The sequence below is a fragment of the Puma concolor genome, chromosome D4, assembly GCF_028749965.1.
Source record: "Puma concolor isolate L17-30 chromosome D4, mPumCon1.1.hap2, whole genome shotgun sequence".
NCBI lineage: Eukaryota > Metazoa > Chordata > Mammalia > Carnivora > Felidae > Puma > Puma concolor.
Window position 1 is genome coordinate 87,360,727 of NC_141679.1, and position 15,790 is coordinate 87,376,516.

The 15,790-nt window shown below is 54.6% G+C and overlaps 1 protein-coding gene across 6 annotated transcripts in view; it reads left to right on the forward strand.

Annotated features, from left to right (window-relative positions):
• SLC25A25 (solute carrier family 25 member 25) overlaps positions 1 to 15,790 on the forward strand; it is a 35,676-nt gene extending 19,886 nt beyond the window's left edge. For 2 of the 6 annotated variants that reach the window (XM_086684124.1, XM_086684126.1), the window contains exons 2-11: positions 7,854 to 7,980; positions 8,072 to 8,159; positions 8,808 to 8,843; positions 9,106 to 9,217; positions 10,391 to 10,549; positions 12,069 to 12,221; positions 12,501 to 12,608; positions 12,722 to 12,889; positions 13,408 to 13,558; positions 13,662 to 15,790. In XM_086684124.1, the coding sequence (XP_086540250.1) occupies positions 7,854 to 7,980; positions 8,072 to 8,159; positions 8,808 to 8,843; positions 9,106 to 9,217; positions 10,391 to 10,549; positions 12,069 to 12,221; positions 12,501 to 12,608; positions 12,722 to 12,889; positions 13,408 to 13,558; positions 13,662 to 13,846 (1,287 nt within the window). In that variant the 3' untranslated portion in view covers positions 13,847 to 15,790. Of the gene's footprint in view, positions 1 to 5,159; positions 5,429 to 7,853; positions 7,981 to 8,071; positions 8,160 to 8,807; positions 8,844 to 9,105; positions 9,218 to 10,390; positions 10,550 to 12,068; positions 12,222 to 12,500; positions 12,609 to 12,721; positions 12,890 to 13,407; positions 13,559 to 13,661 lie in introns of those variants that run through there. The other 4 variants (XM_086684125.1, XM_086684127.1, XM_086684128.1 and 1 more) reach the window with 3 other exon arrangements.

A 15,790-nucleotide genomic window follows, 5' to 3' on the forward strand; every position in this document is an offset into this window, starting at 1 on the left:
CGTGTTCCGCCTGCGGCGTGCTTCGAGCCCCGTCTCTTTCTACCTTTCTGTCATCCTGGACGAGCTCAGAAATGGCAGTGGCGCTCTCCTTTGTGAGAACCTTTTTTGTTTTTTTAACGTTTATTTGTTTTTGAGAGAGACAGAGACAGAATGCGAGTGGGTTAGGGGCAGAGAGAGAGGGAGACACAGAATCCGAAGCAGGCTCCAGCCTCCGAGCTGTCAGCACAGAGCCCCATGCGGGGCTTGAACTCAGGAGCTGTGAGATCATGCCCTCAGCTGAAGTCAGACGCTCAACCGGCTGAGCCACCCAGGCGCCCCAAACCTTTTTTTTTTTTTTTTTTAAATCTACAGACCTGCTTGCCTGATGGCCAAGGGATTAAGAGACTAGCTGGCTCCCTTTTAAATTCACCTACTTTGGACTTTAATAATTAACTGCTCCATTTCCCAAACTCATCCTGGCACCTATTGCCAGCCCTGCCCCTGGGTGGCCTCATGTCAGGACTTTCTGTTCTGAACAGCTTAATTCCTGGCCTGCCAGTGGGGCCAGGGGGTGGGGTCACAGGGCCCAGCCAGAGACCCACACCTTTCCCTTTCTCCAAGAGGGAGACAGATCAGCTGGCCGGGGGTGGGGGCAGCCCCAGGGGGGAGACAGAGCAGCCAGTTTGGTGTGAAGCAAGAAAGCAAGCACATCTGGGCAGTGTGGACTCTTGAGAAGCAGGTAAACTGAGAACTGGGAATAGCAGGAGCATTTCTGCAGATAAACGGACAGAATAGTGTTTCTGCAGCATGTGTCCTTGGCCAGTGCAGCGACTCCTGAAGGTGGGGTTTGGGGTTCGCGATGCCTGGCCGATGGGACCTCAGCTTCTCACTTCCCCAGCTTCTCAGTTCCCACTACTTTGTGCTGTCACTTCCCCCTGTCTGCTAGGGAGTCAGGTTCCTGCAGGCTTTTCTTCTAGGAGCTGTTCCAGTTTGCCCCTTTATCTTTGTCTTAACAGTTAATCTGCAGTTGGAGAAGAAAGCCATTTAGTGTGGCGCGAGAGAGGCGCCCTCAGGGCCGTTCAAGCTCGCAAATCCTGAGGGGCCGGCTCCTCAGAAGCTCAGAGAATTTTGCCCATTGTGTGTCTAATTGCCAAGTGCAGGCAGGTTTCATTGGAAACCCAGCTACGCTGGGCTGTCATGGCAACCTGATCATCAAATGACACTCCCAGCCACAGCGGCAAATGAGGTTCGAGAACCTTACGGGTGGGTGGGGCTAGAGCAGGCTGGATGCTGGCGGGGCTCCTTTGCACATTAATATTTTTGGCCAGGTCTGAGTCATTGCAGAAGAGGGAGAGATACTTTATGACCTAATGCTCCACTCCCAGAGGCACTCTACCTGCCCTGCTCTTCTCCTACTCACGGTATTCAGCGCTTACAAGAAGCACCTGTTCTGGGGGCATGAACCAGAGCAGTAGAACAGGGACAGACAGCCTCTAGTGGCGTTGGCAGACTCCAGGAGAACAGGATGCTGGGGAGAGGAACTTCTACTTTACAGATGAAATGGAACCTGAGACTGCTAGATCCTAAGGGATCCAGAGTTGCTGTCATTGGCTTTGCATGCCACTTGTTACAGGAACGGACATCAGAAGAGGCCCGCAAAAGTAGATCTGGGCCACAAAACTCAAATAAGTCCAAAGAGCAAAGAATGGTAGATGGCAGGACGGGGAGAGGGATGGCACGTGACGCTGTGAGCCGGTGTGACTCAGGAGGATCGGAACACGAGCCCTGCTTCAGTCTTGCGTATTTGTATTTCCCTGGTATGCGTTCAGAAGCTTTCACACAGATCGGTTTTGGGTTTGCTTTTTTTTTTTTTTTAAAGCTAAGCCTAAGCCTGAACTCGCTCAGGTCACACACCTTTCCCACACACCTGCCACCTTCCAGTATGAAGCATTGCGTACTGTAATTCTCCATGTCAAGCGTGTACAGGCTTTCTTTGGAAACTGAGTTCTAAAATTCTTCCTGGCAGCGTCAGGTTTGGGCGCTGTTTTCCGTGGATGTAACAAGAGCTGGGTCCTGGGTGAGGCCCAGCCCTACCGCCAACAGGCTCTGGGCCCCGGGAGAACCAGGGCGCCTCTCCAGGTCTGTTTGCTCATCTCAGAGATTAAGGGGGTGACCCCAGAGCCCCTCTGGGCCCCGCCGTCTGTAACCCCAGGGGTAGGGCACTTACCTTGCATCCCAGGTGCTTCGAGATTGGCTCACTTGGGTGGGATTTCCAGTTTCTGTGCGACAGTGGAATTCTGCCTGACCTGTGGGACTCAAGAGGAGGGCTGGTTTAAATAAGTAAGCAAACACCCAATTCCAGTTTGTCTAATGAAAACATTCTGTTGGACTCCTTCACAGTTGCACAATAAAAATACGTTGGAACCCTTTTTTAAAATCAGCGTTGGAATAGAATTAACGTTAGCATTGGAAAATAACATTTTGATAAGCACATGCAGAGCTTTTCAGAGAACATTTCTTGACCCCCATGATACCATTGGGCTGTGGAGTAACAAGCTCTGTTATAACCAAGGAGATTTTGTCCTGTTGTTGTTTTTTCCCTAGAAAACAGTTGCTGTTATCTGGTAATGCTTTAATCAGTTTTTCCCTAAAATATACAATATGGGTTTCCTTTTATTTGGTATTGTTTTTGAACATTTTCGCATGTTCTGTAAATACATGATGAAACTCGATAGTACACAAAGAAAAATTCCGTAGTACAGTTATATTTACTTGTTAGAAAATGAACATCTCCCAAGTTGAACAACTTATTTTTTCAACCAAAATATTTGCCATATTAGAGGCGCTTGGGTGGCTCCGTTGGTTGAGCGTCCCACCTCTTGATTTTGGCTCAGCTCATGATCCCAGGGTCATAGGGTTGAGCCCCTTGTCGGGCTCTGTGCTGAGCATAGAACCTGCTTAAGATTCTCTCTCTCTCCTTCTGCCCCTCTCCCCTGCTCGTGTGCCCTCTCAAAAAAAAAAAAAAGCCATATTGGAATGACTGCAGTCATCAAGAAATGAGATATTTCAACATATGTCTGTAACTTATTTTTATTTCAGAGGCGAACATGAATAATTTAACAAAGGAAGATCAGCATTTCAAAATTTAGCTCCTGTATTTATAAATGTGAATCTCCTTTATTATTATTATTTTTTTAGTTTTTGTTTTTAAGTAATCTCTATACCCAACACGGCACTCAAACCCACAACCCTGAGATCAAGAGTCACATGCCCTACTAATTGAGCCAGCCAGGCACCCCTATAAGTGTGAGCCTCCTTTAAAATAAAAATAATAATACACGACCTTGTTGAGGTGGATGAAATACCCCAACGACTATGTTTGCAGACACTCAGAAAAACACACTTGAGGTCTTCATCACGAGTGATCATGCTATTTATATCAGCACCCTCCGTGACCAAGTCGAGGTACAAAGGTTCAAAACAATAGTCTGCCTTCAGGGACCCCAGTAGCAGAGATAAGTTGTATGTGAAAATAGCCCAAACCAGAAATTCTAGAGGTAGCTGAGTGCCATGGATTTAGGTGGAGGCTGAACGGAAATCTTCTGGATAATCCAAGCTGCCTCTGGAGTCCTCATCAGATCCTCTCCAGTGTAGTCCAAGACCTGTCATTACAGACTCATCATCAGGTCTCTTTTAGAGGGGCTGAGATGTCATATAAGTTATTAAAATGTTTCATAATGCTACATGTAAGCATTAACATCTTATTTTTTTCTTAAGCCTTATTTATTTAATCTCTACACCCATCGTGGGGCTCAAACTCATGACCCTGAGACCAAGAGTCACATGCTCTTCTGACTGAGCCAGCCAGGCACCCCATCTTATCTTAAAATTCTTTTTTCTAGTTCTTAACAAAAAGCTTTCTAGTGAGTTGATAAATTCCTTTTACTTTTGTGATTTCCAAATAATAACCATCCATTTTTATCCATCCTGGTAGTGAGATTTAGTCTATATTAGGAAATAGCGCACTATAGAAGGGACATCTCTGTGATGTGGTCTGCCTCCGCAGCACGAGTCTCTGACACTTCTCCTTGGGGAAGGGGATGATGTGGAGGTGGTAGGCCGGCCTCGAGAGGATGGATCGCCCTTAACTGATGACCCAAACCTGACTTTCCAGGACCTGAGATTTTCCCCTTATCCTCGCCTAAAAGGGATCTTCTGGAACTGTGTGCCCAACAGAACTTTCTGTGGGATGGAAATGCTCAGTGAGTCCACGTGGCTGTGGAGTACTTGAAATGTGGTCACACAACTTGAGGAACTGAATTTTTTTTTAATTTCATTTTAATTAATTTAAAAATTAAAACTTCCCTCTTGAATAGGACAGACCTAGGCCAGAAAGCTAGGACTATACCGAACTTTGAAGTATTCTGAGGGTGGGCCCTGAAGGCCATCTGGAGTCTTCGAAGAGTGAGGGTCTGGCTGACCCCAGGTTGATGCTCCTGGGAAGTCCCTCAGCACAACGATCTTTAGCGGGGATCCCCTCTGCCCCCATCATGTCAGCTCCCCGGTGCTTGTAGGACCCCCAGGAGGAAACCTGCAGGGGAATGGGTTGGTTCTGAGGTGCTCCCATTGCAGAGTGGCCTGGAAAAGGTCACTGGAGCCAGCTGGAAGGTGGCGCGACTAAGGCACTCTGAGTCCAGGGCACAGCCTGCCCAGGGGCAGCCCCCTTGCGGATGAGTGAGCCCGCGATGGGGCCGCTTCCAGGATGGCTGCGCACCCGGCTCTCGGGCAGCTCCTGCCAACTGCTATCCTCACAGCTGAACTAGACCCATTGCCAGTTAGCATCGACCCAGTCTGTACACCCGCTTCTTTTTCTGTCGGGAATGATTTACTAAAGGGGAGAAAACCATTGTATTGTGTGACGCGTTTGGGGACCTTGTGGAAAAACATGCTGAAGGCTGTTTGTTCATCTGGCGGGCTTGGCAGCGCAGGGTGAAGGTTCGCTCCGACCGACAGCTCTCGCGGCCCGCTGGCGAAGAGTTAAGTCGGGGCGCAGGTGACGTCAGTCCTGATCTTTACACGCCTCCGCTTGAGCAATCGCCGCCTCCTCGCGGGGGCCGGTGCTCATTGGCTGTGGGCAGGGCTTCCTGTGGGCAGGCTTTTCTCAATTAAGTAAAAGGGCAGGGCCTGAGCAGCCAATGACAGCTGCGCCCCGGCAGATCTGGTGCGTGTGTGCCCGGCCTGCAAGCATTCCCTGGCTCGCAGGCGGCGGCGCGCCCGGCTCCCCGTCAGCATGCTCTGCCTGTGCCTCTACGTGCCGCTCATCGGGGAGACCCAGACCGAATTCCAGTACTTCGAGTCCAAGGGGCTTCCCGCCGAGCTGAAGTCCATCTTCAAACTCAGCGTCTTTATCCCCTCCCAGGAGTTCTCCACCTACCGCCAGTGGAAGCAGGTCTGTCTGTGCGGCCTTGGGGCCGGCGGAGTGAATGAATGCGCGAGTGGTGGTAGACGGTGCGCGTGCGCTAACTGCCCGGTCTCCCCGCCGCCGTGGGGGAAAGAATGTGTGAAATGTGCAAGTTCTTGCGGCTGCAGCCGGGAAAGGGCTATGTCACGTCACGGGAATGACTGGCTTTCATATGACTTCCAAGGAAGGCCGGAATTACCGGGAAGATACTTGTGGGAGACGGAAAGGAATTCTCTTGCCGGGGGTGGGGGGGTGGGGGGGTGGGGGGGGTAGTTCCGGAGAAGTACAGGGTAGGCGGGGATGGGGGCACAGCCCACATGCTGTGGGGCTGTTTCTCCGAGCTGGGGGAACGGAGGGACGGATAGGCAGAGAAGCTCCTGTTGGAGGCCCAGGGTTGGAAGTCGTGTTACAGAGGTCGGAGCCGGGGGTGCTGTGCCCTGGGAAGGGGGAGAGTTCCCTTGGGAGCAGGGAGGCAGCAGAAATCGTTACATTTTAAAGACGGGGAGATGGCTACGCGGCCTGTGGGGGTTGCTTGCCTCCTGAAGGGGCACCCTGACTTCTCTGTTAGGTCTCATGCTGTGCCTTCAGTGCTCCTGATGGCAGTGGAGGTCGGATGGTGTGCCAGGGGTGGTGGTGATTAGCATATCCTAGGAAGGAGCCAGAAAGTAGGCCCAGTAGTTCTGAGGTAGAACCAATGACTTTGAAGATATCTTGAAATCAGCTGCCATGAACACAACCTTGGGTTTTCTGTATCACAAGGCACCCCCCACACCAAGGCACATGGATTGCGTTGGTGGCAGAACAGCCCAGATGCCAAAGCCTCCTAGAGTCTATTTCCATTTGTCATAAATCTAGACTGATAACCCTATATGTAATTCGTACCATTCTTGGCTGAGAGCGCAAATGTCCGCAGGAAGTTAACTCCAGATAACAGATAAAATATGTACCAGCATCTGTCTCACATTCCAGCCACACCCCCAGAGTTGTTCTTTGGATCATGTTAGGTGACATGGTATCTGTCCAGGCCTCCTCCTAGCACCCTTAGTGGCTGAGCGGTCGCAAAGAGCCATCAGCTAGTTTGGAGAGTAACCCTGATTGTAATCGTTGGAGGGCACCAGCTCGCCCAATGGTCCATCCATTTCCTAACCCGTTGGCTCAGAGACTTTTAAAGCCATATTGGTTTGTGAATGGTGAATGTGTTTCTCACTGAGAGAATTGGGCAACACAGGAAGATTATAACCATTTTCCTTAGGGGATTCTCGGTCTAGATTTTGGGGTGTTGCTGGGTTGCAGTGACTCATGTGTGTCCCCCACCTTTTTGAGATTAACTTTTAGGGCGGCAGCAGGATCTCTAGGGAGGTGGCTCTGCAGTCCAGCAGGCCCAGCTTGAATCCCACCCACCACTTCCCTAACTGTGTGACCTTGGATAAATTACTTAACCTCCCTGAGCTTCTGTTTCCTTTTTTTGTAAAATGGGGGAAATGACAGTACCTGCCTCCTAGAGCTGCTTGAGAGGGTTCAGCAGGTTACTAGAAGTAAAGCATTTAGCAGGTCCTATGGCACAGGCCAAGTGCTCACTCGTCTGGGGAGAATTTCCAGGTGCTGGGCATCCAAAACCCAATGGCAGCTGCTGAGCAAGGCTCACCTCTAAGGGCAGGCACAGAGTGCTGTTAAGGAACGGGGTCTCTTCAAGCCTTGTTGGGTCAGTAAACTACTAAGAAGAGCTGGCCTGCCTTTTGGTACCTCGTTGAGGGAGCTGAGGTCAGTTATGTCACCTGGGATCAGAGGCCGGCGGTGCCATTAAGCCCAAGCCCCAGAATAGCCCCCCCTTGGCTCATACCAGGGTTCTCTGGCAGTGTTTCCGGCAAGCAGGCATTGGCAGGGACCAGCTCTGCCCCATTCCTTTACCGTGGTCACCCATTTGTTCTTGGGCCAGTGCCACTTGTAGGGATAAAGAGCAGGCTACAGCATTGCTGGGGGAATCTGGAGCGCCCAGGGCCGTCCCCACATTTGGGCAGAGAGCATGCAGGCCGAGGCCTGGTGCCAGGGACAGTGCTGCCGGGGAGCCACGCAGCTGACCCTGGGGTACAACAAGTTAGTCTTCAGGACACTCAGGATGAGAAAGTGCCAAGCCCGCCACTGTTAGCCTCTTGCGGAAGGGCTTCTCCTGGGTGTACTTTTCCCTCTTTGCTTGTGAGGGAAGCAGGATGCGCTCTTGCTTGGATTCTGGCCAGCCCCCAGGAGTCTGAATGGTGGCTCTGGGAGTAGAGCGAGGGAAGCATCTCAGGTCCTTGGGGCCACCTCTGTTCTGTTCGTGGGCTGGCACAGTTGTTTCCTGGGGACGGGGCACCGTGAGGGACAAGGGAGAGCTAGTGCGCGAGCTAATGGACCAAACCTTCCTTTTGTTCTGTAGAAAATCGTGCAAGCTGGAGATAAAGACCTCGACGGGCAACTCGACTTTGAAGAATTTGTCCATTATCTGCAAGATCATGAGAAGAAGCTGAGGCTGGTGTTCAAGAGTTTGGACAAGAAGAATGATGGTGAGCGTTGCCTCCAGAGCCAGTGGCTGCCCCGGGTCTCAGGCCTCTCGCGGGGCCCGGCCCCCGGCTGAAGCCTTTGTTGTTGTTGCAGGACGGATCGACGCTCAGGAGATCATGCAGTCCCTGCGGGACCTGGGAGTCAAGATCTCCGAACAGCAGGCAGAAAAAATTCTCAAGAGGTGAGCGCTTCGTCAGCCTCCGCGTTTGGTTTAACAAGCGTGTGACGAAAGAAAGGCGTTCTCTGACCAACTCTGTGGTGCCCTTCACTGTACTGACCCTGTTTCTCTGAACTTTGGCTTCTGATGGTTTGGCGCGAGCCCCAGGTAGCCTCTCCCCGAGAGCCGCTGCTCCCCGGGTTCCAGGCCAGGGTCACAAATCACTTGGAAGCGTGCCCGCTCACCGGTGGCCCGTGAAGACCAAAGACTAGTTGGGGGCGTTTCAAGTGGGTGAAAGGCGAGCACTGCCTGGCGGGGAAGGGGCTCGGGCAGCCTGTTTACGGTGGACTTCTTCCTGAGAAGGCCGACTTTTCTCCCCCCTGTCCTCAGACGTGCTGCCCCGAGACGGCTCACGGGGGAGCCTGGTCCTGGGGGGTTAGCGTAGTGACTCTGCCAGGAAGTCATGCAGGTTTGCGTTAGGAGCGGCTTCCCGTCCTGCCTGCGCCTTTTCCAGATCCCCAGGGCCGGAAGGGGCTGGTCAGGGCCAGCTGCCTCTCGTACCGCTCCCCGGGCGTTTGTGCCGTGGCGTGTGTCTGCTTCACTAACATCTGCTCCGAGCACTTATCTGTGTTTCTCCTCTCTCCTCTGCATCCTCCTTTGTCTGTCTGTCAGAATACGAACGGGCCACTTCTGGGGCCCTGTCACCTAGTAAGTATCCGTGTCACCCTGGTGACTGCCTCCCTCCTTGACCTCTGTGCCTGATCGGAACGGGGTTCTTGTGGGCCACGATAATTCCCGTTTTTGTGCAAAGTGGGGCGTGGAGCCACCCCGCCTCTTCACTGGGGCAGAGGCACCTCCTGTGGGTTCGTCAGTGGCCCCGCGCCTGCCCCTGGCTCGCCTGGAGGGGGGATGTGCAGCTGGCACGCGGGCCTGTTTACCGGGGGAAACCGACCGTGCGTTTGTCTTGCAGCATGGATAAAAACGGCACGATGACCATCGACTGGAACGAGTGGAGAGACTACCACCTTCTGCATCCCGTGGAAAACATCCCCGAGATCATCCTGTACTGGAAGCATTCCACGGTGAGTCCCTTGTCCCCCGAGGCGTTTTCCGCCTCTTCCGTTCAAGGGTCCCCTCGTGTGGCGTCAGCCCCCACCCCGGCGTGGGGGTGAGGGCGGGGTTTTTGGCTTGCCTCCTGCTCACTCCGCCGGCGGCCCCCCAGAGCCCTCCACGTGCACCCTCCGTTCCCACATACCGGCCAACGCAGCCGTTCCCCAGACATGGGTTCCCTCTGCCAGGGGTGCCCTCCTGCCCCACACACCGCCTGTTCTTCAGGGTCCACTCCAAACACCCCTTCCCCGATCCAGCTTATTCTCCCAAAGCCGGGGTGTGCCTTGGGTGGCGGGGGACACTGTACAGAGAACAAATACAGAGCCATTAAGTTTCTTCCCCCCCCCCCCCCCCACTTTTTGTGTCCTTTCTCTCTGTCAAAAGAAAACATCCCCACGGTCCTGTTCATAGTGTTCCTTCACGCCTGTCAGCGCCGCTGTTCAGAAAGACCCACACCTCCCTGGTCGTGGCCATGTTGGTGCCCCGCCTGCAAGCCCCTTCGCTTGGGGTTCACCTCCAATCTGTCTCCCACTGTGTCCAGGTCAGGGCCTCGCCCTCAGGGCGCGCCTGGCTCTCAATGGGGGAAGTTAGGTGCCCTGCTCCAGGCGTCAGAGCAGAGCTGGTGCGGACTCGGCAGGATGCCGCCCAGGAGAGAGGCCATTACGTAGGCATCGCAACCCCTCTGATATTTGCTGAGGCCCTTGCACAATGTTCTGCCAGCGTGATCTGGTTACACATCGGGTTTCAGAAGAATTTTTACCCCTGACTTGACCCTTTCAGTACAGGCAGTCTGGTGATCCTCAGCTGAAATGCCTCTGTAAGCCATTCTTACAGGAGCCAGGGGCAGTATCTGAAAAGCCGTCCAAGTGGTTTTATAACTGCTTTCTTCCAGCTGCGCTCTCAGATCCTATCCCTGGGCCTCTGCACGGCTCCGACAGGGATCAGAGCTGTGCCACCTTCACACGGTGAAGGGGGAGGGGCACACCCGTCTCCGACCCTGGGCCCTTGGCATTCTCACTCTCTGTGTGGCCCCTCGGGCTCGGCCCTTCTAGACGGTGGAACGTTATGGACCTAGCTGTCTGCCAGCAGCTTGGCCACGAGAGTCGGGAGCCTGCTTATTTTATCTTTGTTGGTCTTCCTCGCAGATCTTCGATGTGGGTGAGAATCTGACGGTCCCCGACGAATTCACAGTGGAGGAGAGGCAGACGGGGATGTGGTGGAGACACCTCGTGGCTGGAGGCGGGGCAGGGGCCGTGTCCAGAACTTGCACGGCACCCCTGGACAGACTCAAGGTGCTTATGCAGGTATGTGGGGAAGCGGGCCTCAGACTGCCTGGGTTCTATCCCCTGGTTCCTCAGCGGGTTGGTTTTCCCCTCCTTTGTATAACCCTGTTTGGCTTACGGTTTTCTAACCCATTAAATTAGATCGGAATTACTGCTCAGACAGGGTAGCATAAGATCCAGATCTAGGGCCCTTTTGCACATAGTTTATCTCATTTTATCTGGGTCAAGCAAGCCAGGGGTCACGTTACAGGGCCGTGATGGGGGCAAGTGAGGCCACCGAGAACCGGGTGTGACAGGAACCTGTTTCCTTGGGTGCATCTTGCATAGACATCACACGGGGTCGGAGTAAGTGGACCCCCACCTGGCCCGGAGACCTTTACCTTGGCCGGGTGCCTGACTCCACGTCCACAGGGCAGAGATAAGCTAGGCCCGTGTCAGGGACAGGGTTGTGAAATCGACCTGCACGAAGACGCCCTGTTGGACTTCAGTGTCACCTGAATATGGCCAGTCACCTGCTTGTCCCCTTGCTTGTGTGCTGACATTTGTGTTTCTGAGCCTGCTCAGAAAAGGTGCCATCCTTTCCTCCCCCACCCCCCCCCTTGCCCTCCTGAGCCTGCATTGGTTTGAAGCTTGTTAAATGTGAATTCCCTTCTTGTGCCCAAGTTGGGAGGTGGAATGGTGTGGGGAGAAGAGCTTTAGGGGGTCCCCCATCCTCACAGCCGTGGAACTTTGGGCAAGTCACTTTAGTGCCGGGACATCCAGGTCCTCTGTAAAAAAAAAAAAAAAAAAACCAAGGGGTTCCAGCAAATTGCCTCATCGATTTGTGTTTCTTAACTGAATTCCCAGGAACGCGGTAGGGATGAAAAGCGGTGCGTGGGTGGAATGATCGTGCCTGGGATGTGCCTTAAAGCGATCCAACAGGTGGGGGTGGGGAGCGCACGCAGATGTAGAGTGGCCGTGGTTTCATGCTTGTCGAAGCTGATTATGGGCTCACGAAAGCCCATGATATCTCTGTGCATTTTTGTATGTGTTTGAAATTTTGCGATAAGAAAAAGCTCAGTTTAAGAAACTTTTTTTTTTAATTGTTTTTTAAAGTTTATTTATTTTTGACAGAGACAGAGTGCAAGCATGAGCTGGGGAGGGGCAGAGAGAGGGGGAGACACAGAATCCAAAGCAGGCTCCAGGCTCCAAGCTGTCAGCACAGAGCCTGACGCGGGGCTTGAAATCACGAACTGTGAGATCATGACCTGAGCCGATGTCGGACGCTTAGCTGACTGAGCCACCCAGGCGCCCCAAGAAACGTTTTAAGGTAGTCATTGTGAAGGTGTTTAGCACAATGTTGGCACACAGTGGGTGTACCGTGAGGAGCTGGGGTAGCCGTGTTTGATTGTCACGGTGTTGCGTTACCCTTCTGAAAACCGAGAAACAGAGAGCTGCCCGCTGACCTCGGTGTGTTGGCCTGTGATAGAGCCTCTTTGTCCATCAATGGCAGCCCTCTGGCCGCAGGGTTCTTTCTGACCGCTTGTCCTTCCCTCCTCAGGTTCACGCTTCCCGAAGCAACAACATGTGCATCGTGGGCGGGTTCACCCAGATGATTCGAGAAGGTGGGGCCAAATCCCTCTGGCGGGGCAACGGCATCAATGTCCTCAAAATTGCCCCTGAGTCGGCCATCAAATTCATGGCCTATGAACAGGTGAGGACCCAGCTTCCCTGGGCTGAGGTCCCTGCCCTGCTGATGCCCTGGAACTTGGAGCCAGTCACTGGGGACAGCAGGGCGGGGCAGGCGGCTGGGTCCGGCCCCCACCCTGCTGCCAGCTCCACTGTGGGTCAGTTCCTTCTATTTTGGGGCGGTGTCACAGGTGCCAGGGACACCGGGTCTTGGTTAAACTTGACTGGCTCTGGGAGGAACGGTGGGGCAGGTGCCAGTGTGCTGATCTCTGGGGTGCATCGGTCCGTTTGCTCTCTGTTCTAGATCAAGCGTCTTGTGGGGAGTGACCAGGAGACTCTGAGGATTCACGAGAGACTTGTGGCAGGGTCCTTGGCTGGGGCCATCGCGCAGAGTAGCATCTATCCAATGGAGGTGAGGGCCACGTTGGTCTGTGGTAGAGCCTCTTAGAACAAGCAGTGTGCGTGGGGTTGAGGGCGAGGAGGGGGCCATGCTCACCCTCCCGTCGTTCCTTTTGGGTTCTCCAGGTTCTGAAGACCCGGATGGCCCTGCGCAAGACAGGCCAGTACTCGGGCATGCTGGACTGTGCCAGGAAGATCCTGGCCAGAGAAGGGATGGCCGCCTTCTACAAAGGCTATGTTCCCAACATGCTGGGGATCATCCCCTACGCTGGGATAGACCTAGCCGTCTACGAGGTGAGGAACCCCTAGTAGCCAGGACCCCCCCCCGTCTGTTGTCACACTTCCTGAAAGACACTGGGGATGACTGCGACAAGGAACACCAGTGTCTCTTCCCAGAGTCATGAAGTCATTGCAAGGGTCTCCTGTCACACTGCAGCCCCCAAGTCCTACGCCCTCAGGGATTCAGTGGGCAGGTGGTCAGAGCACAACTCTGTGGGGGTCCACCGTGCCCCCGGAAGACTTCAGACCCTGGGAGTCAGGCTCTCTGTGTAGGGAAGGTGCTGCTGCCCCTGCGTCATCCCTGCTCCCGGTCTTATCCAGGAGCCCCCGGTGAGGGCAGAAACAAAGGTCAGGCAGGCCAAGCGAATCAGGTTACAGTAGCCTCGAGGATCCCATGTGACAAGGAAGTGCCTCCTGTGTGGATCCAATAACTGTGTCCCCACCCCCAGCGCCCCTGTCTCTTGTGGCCTCACAAGGTCTCTGTGAGGCTCGGAGGCACTTGGGCTCATCCCTGCTCCCCCTTCCCCTTTCAGACGCTCAAGAATGCCTGGCTGCAGCGCTATGCGGTAAACAGCGCCGACCCTGGCGTATTTGTGCTCCTGGCCTGTGGCACCATGTCCAGCACCTGCGGTCAGCTGGCCAGCTACCCACTGGCCCTGGTCAGGACCCGGATGCAGGCCCAAGGTAATGCTGGTCCTGGGCCAGTGCCCAGGGGCCCATCTCCCGGGGCAGGTCAGGCTCTCGGGAGGAGCTGGCAAGCCTCTGATGGGTGCCTCTCTCGCTACAGCCTCCATCGAGGGCGCCCCGGAGGTGACCATGAGCAGCCTCTTCAGACAGATCCTGCGGACCGAGGGCGCCTTTGGCCTGTACCGGGGGCTGGCCCCCAACTTCATGAAGGTGATCCCAGCCGTGAGCATCAGCTACGTGGTTTACGAGAACCTGAAGATCACCCTGGGTGTGCAGTCGCGGTGATGGGACGGGGGTGCGACCCCGCCTCGCTCGGCAGACTCACGGATCCTGGGCCTGCAGCCCCGGGACGTTTAGCCATCTCATTCTGTGAATGTGCCAACACTAAGCTGACTGAAGCCAAGCTGTGAAAAGCCTGGGGTGCGCCCGCAAGGGAGTAGGGGAAGGCCTGGCAGGCTCACCGGCTGTGTCCCGCTGACCCTGGTCGACTCTCACGTCCGCTCCGGCGGGGGCGGGTAGCAGGACACAGGCACACGCACACAGGGACAGGACGCTTCCTGCGGTGCCTGCCGAGATAGCAGGGCTCGGAACCGGCTTGGTTCTTCCATCTTGCAGCCAGACCACCAGCCGCGGGCCTTGCCCCCTGGCCTGCCGGGCGTCTACCCTGCGCCCACCTTCCTTCCTCCCTCGCTGCTGTGTTAATATGGTAGGAGGAGGGCTACCAGCCCACTCCCCATGTTACTGCTTGCTCCTCTCGCCTCAGTCCGTGGGGACCTCACACCTGGCTTCCTGGCCCACGGTGTCCCCTCTGGCCAGGTTGTGCCGGGAAGAGGGAGGAGTCTGGCTTTTGTGCGCACCCTCATCTGAGCCCTGCTGTTGGCTTCTGAGCTTACCAACAGACGGGCCCCTGGGTGTGTGTGTGCATGCAGGGGGCAAGGCCACGCCCCACCATTGGCCGCCTGGCATCCTGGTGCATGGCTTCACCGAAGGCACGTGCTGGGTCCCGCAACGCAGAAAGCCTCTGCTCCTGCTGCCGGGGTGTCTTGGTGCTCTGAGCTGGCCCCAGACTCCGTCGGGACTGGCACCAACTCAGAACCAACCCCCGTCCCCTGCTCTGGAGTGAGAGCGGTGAGGCGTCATGTAGCTGCGGGAAGGGGAGCCGCTGCCGGGGGTCCGCGCGTCCTGGGGAGAGAAGGAAAAGGTTTTTAAAGGCCTTAATTATGTATCGCTGGGAAAAGGGTTTTGTTCAGAAGGGCACACTGGACAAATGCGCAAGTTCTGTGCTTCCAGAGGGAAGACAAAGGGGGTAGAAAGCCTGGCCGACTGCATTAAAGTCTGTTTCTGACGCCCCCTGGGGATTCGTGTCCAATCCCAATCTGGGCAAAGTGGGACCAGCCTCACATTCCACCGATGCAGGGCGTCACAGTGCTTGGAGCCTATTTATTTCATATTTATTTGAACAGAGTTCTGTCCTAACTATTTTTATAGATTTGTTTAATTAATAGCCTGTCATTTTCAAGTTCATTTTGTATTCATATTTATGTTCATGGTTGATTGTACCTTCCCAGCACCCTCCAGGTGGGGTGGGGAGAGGAAGGAGGGGCCGTGGGAGTGACCTTTCCCGCCGCTGGCCGCACTGTCGTCAGGTCTGTCCAAAGAAATGCCTCGGAACTGGCGACAGAAGAAAGGTCAGGGCAGGAGGGCCCTGGTCATGGGGAGGTGGCTCCTGGCAGGTTGGAGCAGGGCTTGCACCCAGGAAGAGCCTTAGGGTCTGAGGGTCTGACCGGGGGCAGGAAGAGTGGCAGAAATCTCCACTCCATTGAGCGTGGAAGTCCAGATCATTTCTTGGGCTGGGAGGATCTCTTGTTTCAGCCTTTAGACTGACTAGGCGCTGAGGGGCCTATCACTGTGAGTTTGGGGTGGGGGTTCCAGGAGAGGGCGGCCAGCTCCCCGCCCCCGCCTGTGAAGTGGGCTCCCTCCCCCCCAGGCCCCCCCTCCCCCCCACCACTCCTGCTCAGCAATGCTGGTCAACTTGGCGACTTCACGGTCGCGCTTCTGTTCCACCAGAATGGCCTGGTGAGGACAATTCAAATAGGATGCAAAGATCAATGCAAAAATTACTGTTTTATCTAAATCTAGGGATAACTGGAATTTGTGAAAAAGCAAATTAAGACAGAATTGGAAGTTGTCCTTTAAAACAGCCTTCTAATAAAGTTGTTTCAAAGCTGA